General features: G+C 46.4%; 1 protein-coding gene across 1 annotated transcript; it reads right to left on the bottom strand.

Annotated features, from left to right (window-relative positions):
- Nucleotides 1–737: 737 nt before the first annotated feature.
- Nucleotides 738–3,713, bottom strand: LOC125556276 (cinnamoyl-CoA reductase 1-like). Its single transcript, XM_048719046.1, has 6 exons — nt 3,504–3,713; nt 2,978–3,147; nt 2,598–2,783; nt 2,229–2,391; nt 1,243–1,432; nt 738–1,136 (listed from the first exon to the last, which is right to left on the bottom strand). Exons 1-6 carry the CDS (start codon nt 3,616–3,618, stop codon nt 947–949), a joined length of 1,014 nt encoding a protein of 337 aa, XP_048575003.1. The 5' UTR covers nt 3,619–3,713; the 3' UTR covers nt 738–946.
- Between the last annotated feature and the right edge of the window lie 6,390 nt (nt 3,714–10,103).

A 10,103-nucleotide genomic window follows, 5' to 3' on the forward strand; every position in this document is an offset into this window, starting at 1 on the left:
TAGCAGATATCATATGCACATGGACAGGGTATGTGCATAATTTTATACCCACGGGTAATATCCATACTCTATCCGTTAAGTCAAGAATAGGTCTCTATACCCTATCTGTCAAGTCAAGAATAGGGCACGAGTATAGTCTTTATACATGGATATATTCATACCCTGTCCATTTATACTGACATGTGAATCCTACCCGTGATTCACAAGTGTACCTAGGTGAAAGTTGTGTCGTGTGCTTACGAATCTATGTTAAATTTGTCACCAATTGTCAATTTGAATTGAGATAATTGTCATGTACTCATCTATCTATTATTGAGTTGAGATCAATGGATTTTTTTTGCCAAATGTGTTATAAATGAATGCAAATTTGTGAATAACTTATGTACTGTTTGATCTACCCGTTGGGTACCCAATGGATTTGGGTACCCGTCGGGTATGGGTACGGGTAAAATTTCATACCCATGGATACAGGTATGGGTAATGTTTTGTACCCATTAACTAAATGTGTATCATCCGTAAAAAAAACTAAATGCGTATGGATATGGTATTGCTCTATCCGTCCCATACCTTACTCATTGCCGGACACAGCTTCGGTGCCTTAAAAGGCACCTGCCTTTGGGTCATTAACATATGAGCCAGTCACCTGTTGGGCTCACATGTCATAGACACAAAGATAGATGCCTTAAGGCACCGAAGCATCATCCCTCATTGCCATCCTTAGACAGGGGTGGCAAATATAGCAGGATTGCGGCCGTCAGGACGAGGAGGCCGAGGGACAGATTTTATTTATTTCATCGCTGTTACGCAGCAAAGCATAGCGCATTTGGCACGCCCCAGCCACTAGTGGTGTTCGGCCATTGTTGCTGTTGCGAGACTCCGTCAAAGGCACAACAGCTTACAGAAGTTCAACCATAAAACAAACAAAGCACCAGCCACCACGGTTCATTCACTGATCACCAGCCAGACGGAACAGATGCGGGAGCCGGCAAGGGCGCGCGGCGGAACCCTGCAGAAGGCCGGCCTTCTCGTAGCAGCCCACGCTGTCCGAGAGCGTCTCCTCCAGCTTCCTCGGCTTCCAGCCCAGACCCTTCAGCTTCTGCGATGACAGCGGCGCTTTACGGTCCACGTCAACGAATCTGTAAAAAGCAGAGCAAGGTTTCTTCAGATCATGAACTGGCTGCGGGGTAATTGTGCAGTGTGATAAGTTCTGACCGAGCAAACGTGAGAGGTGAGATAACCTACTTGTTCACATAGCTGTACTGTGGGTACATCTTCCTCAGCAAGTCCACTAAGTCCTTTGCGCAGATGCTATTCGGCGAACAAATGTATCTCCCAGATGATTCTGGCTTCTCGTACACAAGCAGCAAGGCGTCCGCCACGTCACGGACGTCTACAATGTGCCACAGCTTGTTGCTCATCACGTCAGGGCCTCCTGTGAATTGTGACACAATGTACCAGTTAATGGAGTCTACCATGTGACACAATGTTGCAATAACAGATTTCTGCCATGTGCGACGGCAAGAATAAGACGGGAGAACTAGGGCCCCATCTCAAAAAAAAAGAAAAAAAAGAAGGAAAACTATCATTTATTTCAGGACTACTCATTTTCCAAAAGCTTACTTCAACAACACGCCAAAGGTGCCGCTTCAACAATTCTAGCATGGAATTTGGCATTGTGTGCTTCTGTCAATCGCTGTTCAGTGCATAATATCGACAATGAATGCGGTATCAAATGCGCAGGCACATGCAACAGGTTGTAAAGGATCAGCTTATGGATGGATGCCCTCATCTCACAGCTGTAGAGCATCATACAAAGGCATAGCAGCTATCGTTGAAAAGGAATACAGAGGACAAACAGGTGCCAAGAGAGGAACCTAGTTATCATCTGCAAACAAGAAGTTCTAGATAATGACCAGTGCCAAAACAAAATTGGACTTCTCCACTGATTGAATTTAAAGAGCAGATCGATATAACAACAGGGACTATCAATGTGATTGATCCCATCTATATCTAACAACAGGAACTATCAGCATGATCTCATCTATATCTAACAGCAGATAGCCGTATGATCCACATCCAAAAGTCTTTTGGTTGGACATATGGAATACATTCATTCCTCAAATGGTAGATAGACTTGGATTAAACCAACTTGCCAAGTCAAACATGATATTTATTAATGTGAAATTTCAGGCAATAAAAGAGAACAGATGGACAGAGATCAGTATTACCATTAATAACATAGATTAAGAATTTGCTACTTGTATTCACAGTTGGCTGCAACAATGGGCCAAAAACTAAAGGAGGGCAAAGCGTAACAACGTTTAATCCATGTTTCTCTGAATATTCCAAGGATGCCTGTTCAGCCACAATCTTCGCGACAGAATACCAGTCCTGCAAGCACAAATTAGTAAAGGTCACAATTTAGTCTTTGTGGAAATTATCTCTGGGAAGACTTTCTTTGTTGAGAACACATATCAATACAGTGAACCAGAGAAAAAAAAATGACGCGCGTGAAAAGTAGTCATGTGTGCCCACCAATGAATTGTGATGTATACATAGTGCTTTGGTATTTTTCTTTACTAAATAGTATCTCTAACCTCATTCTCCTGGCAGAAGTCTTTGTCTGACCAGCTACTCTCATCTTTGAGTCTGTCTTGAGGCCAATTCGGGTTAAAATCAACAGCAGCATTGGATGACAAGACAATAACCTTCTGAACCTTCATAGCTGAGCAGGCCTTCAGCACATTTGAAGTACCTTTCACAGCAGGAGCCAATACTTCTGACTGCACAAATGCATTTAAACTGTGGTGAGAAAAGTACTAGCAATTCTACAGTGTTCAACACTCACAATAGGTACAATTCACAATGCTGCTTTACCATCAATACAAGTTCAGTATACTGTACCAAAATAATGTAGCTACAGCAGCACATGAACTGATTTTACGACAACGAAGAATTAGTTGGAACGAACACCTGCCTCAGGATCAACAATCTTATCTTCAGGCACCGGTGTGGCGAGGTGGAAGACCCCCTCACACCCCTCAAACGCACGTGTTAGCGTGTCGTAGTCGAGCACATCGGCCTTGAACAGGTGCAGATTCTCCCGGGCTTCGTCCATCTGCTTGAGGTGGACATTCTTGGGGTCACCTGAAAGAGCATTCAGACATTAATCAGAACACTGTACTTACCCGTGGACTAAGCACTTTGTTTTATCCATTCGCTTTCGCCCAGGATCAATTAAAACCTGCTTTCTTCATGCGGACACGGAACTCCGATTGATTAACATTTAACAACCATGAATGAATGCAAAGCACATAACGACACAGAACATTGGTTCACATTTTTCAACTATGAATGAATGCAAAGCTCATCTAGACACGGAACTCTAATTGATTTACGACTATGGATGAATGAATGCAAATCACATCTATGACACGGAACTGAATCAACTGCAATCGCAAGGGGGGCCGGTTGCGCAGGCGTGAGGCGAACTGCGTCCGTACATGGGTCGCGGAGGGTGGCGTGGACGGCATAGCCGCGGGAGAGGAGCAGCTTGACGAGCCACGAGGCGATGAACCCGCCGCCGCCGGTCACGCACAGGCGCCGCGGCGGTGCCATCTTCCCTTCGTCCTGCCCGCCGCCGCCGCCACCAGTGCACTGTGACAGCGAGCTCACCGAGATGTGCGCAGCAAATGGCTAAAGTAATCGTAGCACTAGCAGCCTGACGTGGAAATCGATTAGGAAATCCGCGCCGAAACAAAAACGGATTTGGACTCGTCCGGGAGAGCGGTGCGGAGAGGAACAAAAACACGTGGAGGGAGCGGTGGAGCAGACACGCACCTCGCGGCCACCTGTTCCCTTCTCCGACGACGACGACGCCGCCGCCGTCGCTTGGACTGCGGGGTTCCTGGGGTCAAGAACGCCGTCGCCATCGGAACCATTTTTTTACAGCGCCACCGCCGGTCGATGTTTTTTTTTGTTTGAGGCAACCGCTGGTCGACGGCTGCGAAGCCACGGCCCAGCACAGCCCATCCACGTGACTGGGCCGAGCTCATCAATCTCGGGAAAGGAGGAGGAACCGGAGACGGGCTAGTGGCCCGCTGCTGAAAATAACCATGAAGCTTTCCTTTTGTCCCCCCCCTCCCCCCCCAAAAAAAAAACCTTTGTGTTCATCTAAAAAAAACTTTGTGTTTGTTCGGTCAGAATGCAACGTTTTTTTTGTCCAATAAAAAAGAATGCAATGGTTTTACACAGAGAAAAATGCAACTTCCATGGACAACGAAAACAGCATGTATCAAAATGCAACTCCTTGTGAAGGTTAGCTTGAAGTGGGGTCCTCTAAGTTCTACATGGGTGAGAGGATTGGGGTAAAGTGGGGATTGAACTCTTTCAAACCGAAGGGGTCGATGGGTTCCGGGTAGATAAGTAAAATTGAGGTGAAGTGGGGAGTGAACTCATCATCACCACCGCCAACTACAAATTATAAGGTACTCCCTCCATAAAGAAATAAGAGCGTTTAGATCACTAATTATGTGATATAAACGCTCTTATATTTTTTTTACATGGGAAATAGTAGAGGTACTTGAGTTACAAAGTTTAGAAACTCAATGGGAAAAAACGTAGTTTGGAACTTGTAATATTTTTTCAAATGTTCCACATGTAGGTGTGAAAGGCGCTTGAAGCCAAAGGCCTTGGCTGAAGACACGAACAAAGGGAATGTCAGATGCAGTCCATGGAATATACATATGTGCCTACCTTCCTACTACTCCCCCTGTTTCGAAATAATTGAAGTTCTAAGTTTGTTCTAAATCAAACTTGATTAAGTTTGATTAAATCTGTGGAAAAATATGCTAAAATATAACACCGAATAAACATAATACGACTATAGATATATTTCATAAAAAATCTCAAGAGACTAATTCCATGTTTTAGATGTTAATATGTTTTCATAGACTTGGTCAAACTTCAACAACTTTGACTTGGGACAAATCTAGGACCTCAGTTATTTTGAAATGGATGAACCAGTAGCTAGCTAAATGCGGGTATCTACTAAAAGAACTAATTAAATGGTGTACCATGTTGTAACAGGTTAGAGCAACTCTAACAGAATCGTCATATGTGTCATCGCTATATGAGATATAGAGTGCGCTTCAATAATAATACGGAGCCTGCCAAAGGCGGTACGCAGTTCAGATGTTAATATATCTGCTAGTAACACACACACACATGCACCCAGGAGCATGCACATGTGACACATATGTCTGGCGTCGAGGCATCTCAACGCGCCAACGGCCACCCAAGCTGACGAAGAATGAGAAAAAAAAATCTTCCTCGCCTGAATCAAACAATAATTAAATATTTGAACTTGATTTAAAAATTTTAAATTACATTAAGCTTTAGGTGGCGCACCCAAAGATTTCATTGGATGCTCGACCTAATGCTTAGTGTAATTATAACTGAAGCTTCACCCAGACCCCGCTCGTCTCTGAGAGTGGCTGTGAGCAGAGGGGGAAATGGAGGTCATGGACGGCTAGGAGGAAGTGGAGGTTGTGGGCTATGGACGGTGCGATTATAAGCTCATGGGCTAGATTTGAAACAATCTTCATAAAAATACATTGATCCAAGTCTATATGATGACTCTGTAAAAGCGGCATTTTTAACCAAAATAGTAATATCATGTTTATTTGATGAAACAGTGTTTGATCTTTCCAGATCCGACCGACGTACGGTGAACACGCACAAATTTTAAATGCACAAATTACATGTTGACAAGATACGATAGTAGGTGGCCCTAGCATCCTCTTATAGACTTAGTCAAATTTAAACAACTTTGACTTGGGACAAATTCAGGACTTTAGTTATTTTGAAACGGATGACTATGAGAGTGGTTGTGGGCGGAGGGGGGAGTGGAGGTTGTGGGCAACGGAAGGAAGTGGAGGTCGTGGGCTATGGACGGTTGGGTTACAAGCTCACGGGCTAGATTTGATGCAACCTTCATAAATTATATCGATCTAAGTTTTTAACCAAATCTATAATGTCGATGCTTATTATGCCGAGCGAGCATACAGGGACTTTGCTAGAGAGTTCCTCTTACCTGGCCTGCGAAACAGTGGTTGATCTTTCCGGATCCGACCGACGTACAGTGAACACGCACAAATTGTAAATGCTCAAATTACGTGTTCAGAAAGACACGCTAGTAGGTGGCCCTAGCATACATCGTCGTCATGCTTTGGCCGCTCTACGATAAAAATGTGCTAGAACCTGAAGCATGGTGCCGTTAACCATACTCTGTGGAGTGATCCGACATCACACTTGTTGGCTTCATCGACCGCTCGTTGTCGCCTTCACCGCAAGGCAGGGACGCAACAGGACCTCGATGGCAGTGGCTCCTTGTGGAATCCACCGACGCGTACGTGTTACTTCGCCCTCGCTTCGCGCGCGTCCCTCTGCAAACGTAGCGTCCCAACGCGGCCAAACGCAGTCTAAACAAAAAAAAGCACGTACTACTAGTAGTACGTGTCAGCAGCACCGCTGTAAGTGAGTTGTACCGCTATCAAGGCTCCGAGAGTAGCCCGTACTGTACGTGCGTAGGCGTGACGGCGACGGCCGGCCTATCGAGCTTAGCCGCCGGCCGGTGCGCGCGCGGCGGTGGTACTCAGCTTGTACAGTAGGTCACTCATTAAAATCCTCCCGTCGTGTTTCGATCGCCCCCGGCCGGCCGGCCGTCGCTCCAACTCAGGGGCGGAGCCAGAATTTAGGCATAGGGAGGCGAGACAACAATGAAGGCGAAAAATATTTTGTCTCACAAACTACATAAGAGTTTTAATCCCAATATTACTAGCTGTCGGTGCAGGTCTAGCTATAGCTTATAGCATTGAACAACTCCACGTGCACGCCATGTAGATGAAGTTGGTAACCATATTATTCTGAAATACAGCATAAAGTACGTTGGTACGGAACATTATCATCATATGTATATTTACAAACATGACCGATCATCGTCTAACTAAATAGCAGGATTTAGCTTGCATTCATATAGTTTTGCATGGAAAATCAATCGACAACGGACATACTTAAGCATCTAGAACCAATATGCGTTGTATTTGAAAAAAAAGTGACCAAGTTGCAAGAATGCATACCTAGCTAGAGTATGGAATTAAAGCCCAGCTCGTCCCATCTGCTCGTCATAACGGATGATCGTTGTTTCCGTAGACCACAGGCATGTGGTAACCATCGATGGTCAACGTTGCTCGACGAAGCATGGAAGGATTCGCACTTCCGAAAGATAGTGTGCGCCTATTCCCTAGCATGGCGATGATGGCCGACGTCAACGCTTGATTAAGCCCTAGCCTGTCGTGGGCGGCGGCGGCGGCGACAAGAGATTAGTTGGAGTGTGGTTAGGTCAAACGACACAGAATGAAAACGAACGACTGTACGTGTAGATGCCTGTATTACATATGGTCTTCGATCGATCGCGTGAATCACGTGATTGGATTGATGCGTCTAATTCACTCACGGGAACCATTTGTTTTGGGCTTGGGCCAGCCAACAATGTTGGGACGCACAGAGAAAAGGCCTATACTTTGCTAATGGGTGAGGTACTAAGTAACAATTACACAGAAGATTAGTATTAACCTCCCGCTAAAAATCCATGGGGTGGCCGATCCATAGAGGGGGTCTGGCCCCGCTCGCCCCCCTACTGGCTCCGCCCCTGCTCCAACTGCCCACGGCATTTTGTCCACCGACGGCCACGTGCACGCACGCATGTCCCCGGGCCTGATATGGCGCGCGCTCGGTCGGTGTGGCCATGCAGCGCCGAGTCCGCCGGCCCACTGTATAGTAGACTGGTATCCGTTTCTCCATCGATGCGTGCATGCGCATGAGTACCGAGGCCAACCCCAACGCGCGAACCTCAAACGATTCAGCCGCGTTCGTTTAGCGGCAAACGGAGAGAACAAGTCATCCAACGTGCGGTCACAAACGGACCATCGTTTGTTTTTTATCCGTTTTTATCATTTCCGGCTTAAAGTTGAATCATGTTTGCGGCCAAACGGACATGTATGGACGGGAGTTAGTCCCCCTGGCCCGTCAGTCGGGGACACAACCACTTTTCTCTTCCCCGTCTCTTTCCTCTGCCCTTCGGTCGTTACCGCCATCCCCGTTCCTGACCACGTCGCCTTCCATCAAGGCCACCCCCACAACCATGCCATGTCATAGCCGTCCCACACCCGCGTTTCAGTTGAGTTTTTTGCCGGCGTTTGTGGTTCCTTGTTGGCGGTGGGAGAGAGGCTACAGCCGCATGCGCCGACCCTTGACCCCAACAACTTCCGGCAGGCGCTCCACTGCCCCAGGCCGCCCACCCCACCGACACCAGCCTTGCTTCGTTGCATCGACTCGCTCTCTTTCCGGCCGCGTCTCCAGCACGACTGTAAGGTGTTCGACGCGTTGCTCCCAAGGTATCATGGATAGCGGGGATGAATTTTTCTTTCACAATTTCATTTGTTCATCGGATGATGAAGACATTGTGGCGGCTGCATTGGTCGTCCACGACCAGGAAGCGCCCTCGATTCAAGGGATCAATCCCTGGCCATGTTCCGGCCTTGAACCGCAATATGAAGAGAGGCCACACCTTTCTCTATGCCGATTACTTTGAGAATAGCGCACTCTTCAAACCACACAAATTTCGCCGTCGCTTTTGTATGGCGAGACATGTGTTAAACCATATTCGGGAGGGAGTGGTAGCATATGGCCCTTATTGTGAGTGCAAAGAGGATGTCGTTGGCAAGCTTGGCTTCTCTTCTTACCAAAAATGCATTGCGGCTATCCGCATGCTTGCGTATGTAATTCCTGGTGATCTTGTGGATGAGTATGTTCGTATGAGTGAGTCCACGTGCTGTCAATGTATAGTTTCTGCAAAGCCATAGTGGCAGTGTTCGGCCCTGAGTATCTGAGAGAGCCAACTGCCGTTGATACATAGAGGTTGTTGACGATCAATACTAAGAGGGGCTTTTCGGGCATGCTTGGTAATATTGATTGTATGCACTGAAAGTGAAAGAATTATCCATTTGCTTGGCAGGGGCAGTACAAGGGGCATGTGAAAGGTGCTACTGTCGTACTTGAAGTGGTGGCTTCACAGGATCTGTGGATATGACATTTTTTCTTCGACATGGTTGGTCTCACAATGATATCAGTGTTCTTCAGCGATCTTTAGTGTTTGCAAGGCTTGCAGAAGGCCACTCCCAGGAGGTCAACTTTGAGGTCAATGACCACCAATACAATAAGGGATATTACCTTGCTGATGGTATCTATCCACAATGGCCCACTCTTGTCAAGACCATATACCCAATCCGCAAGGAGAAAAGAGAAAGAAGTTTGCCCAAATGCAGGAGAGTGCTAGGAAGGATGTGGAGCGTGCTTTCGGCATGCTTCAGTCTCGATGGGGTATCGTTCGAAACCTTGGATTGACATGGAGCACTTATAAGATTTGGAAGGTGACGACTGATTGTGTGATCATGCATAATATGATCGTGGAGGATGACCGTGATGAAAGCATCTATGACCAAGGGTTTGATTTTCAAGATGAAAATATTGAGCCTGAGCAGCCACCTCCTACAATCTTCGAACACTTTGTTCATTTTTATCGTGAATTATGTGATTGGCATACTCATGTCCAGCTACAGAATGACTTGGTTGAGCACATGTGACATTACATTGGCAACCAATAGATTTATCGGTTACCTTTCATGCAAACTAATTTCAGTTGGGTTGTAAAGACTATTTTATATCTGGCTTTATTTCGATTGGGTTGTAATAAACTATTGCGAATGTGAAACTATTTGCTATGTTTCATTTGAACTATTACGCTTTGTGTTGGGCGCACGAATGAGATGTGGCCGAAATGCGGTCGCGTGTTGGACGCACCGCAACCGCATCCAGAAGTTTGACCGGACAAGGCCTCATTGTCACCTTTAAGCGAACGACGAATCACATGTTGGAGTTGGCCTGAGGGCATGGCCATGCAGCGCCACGGGTCCACGCTCCACAGCCTTTGTTCAGTGAGTAGAGCACACTCATGCGTGCGTGCACAATTATTGGGCATGGGA

Source organism: Triticum urartu, chromosome 5 (genome assembly GCF_003073215.2).
Source record: "Triticum urartu cultivar G1812 chromosome 5, Tu2.1, whole genome shotgun sequence".
Taxonomy (NCBI): domain Eukaryota; kingdom Viridiplantae; phylum Streptophyta; class Magnoliopsida; order Poales; family Poaceae; genus Triticum; species Triticum urartu.

Excerpts from the sequence above, each read along its gene's own strand:
- LOC125556276 (XM_048719046.1), bottom strand. The coding sequence starts at position 3,618 with ATGGCACCGCCGCGGCGCCTGTGCGTGACCGGCGGCGGCGGGTTCATC. Across the intron at positions 3,148-3,503 it reads CGCCACCCTCCGCGACCCAT|GTGACCCCAAGAATGTCCAC; the intron begins GTACGGACGCAG and ends ATGCTCTTTCAG. Across the intron at positions 1,137-1,242 it reads CAGTACAGCTATGTGAACAA|ATTCGTTGACGTGGACCGTA; the intron begins GTAGGTTATCTC and ends TGCTTTTTACAG.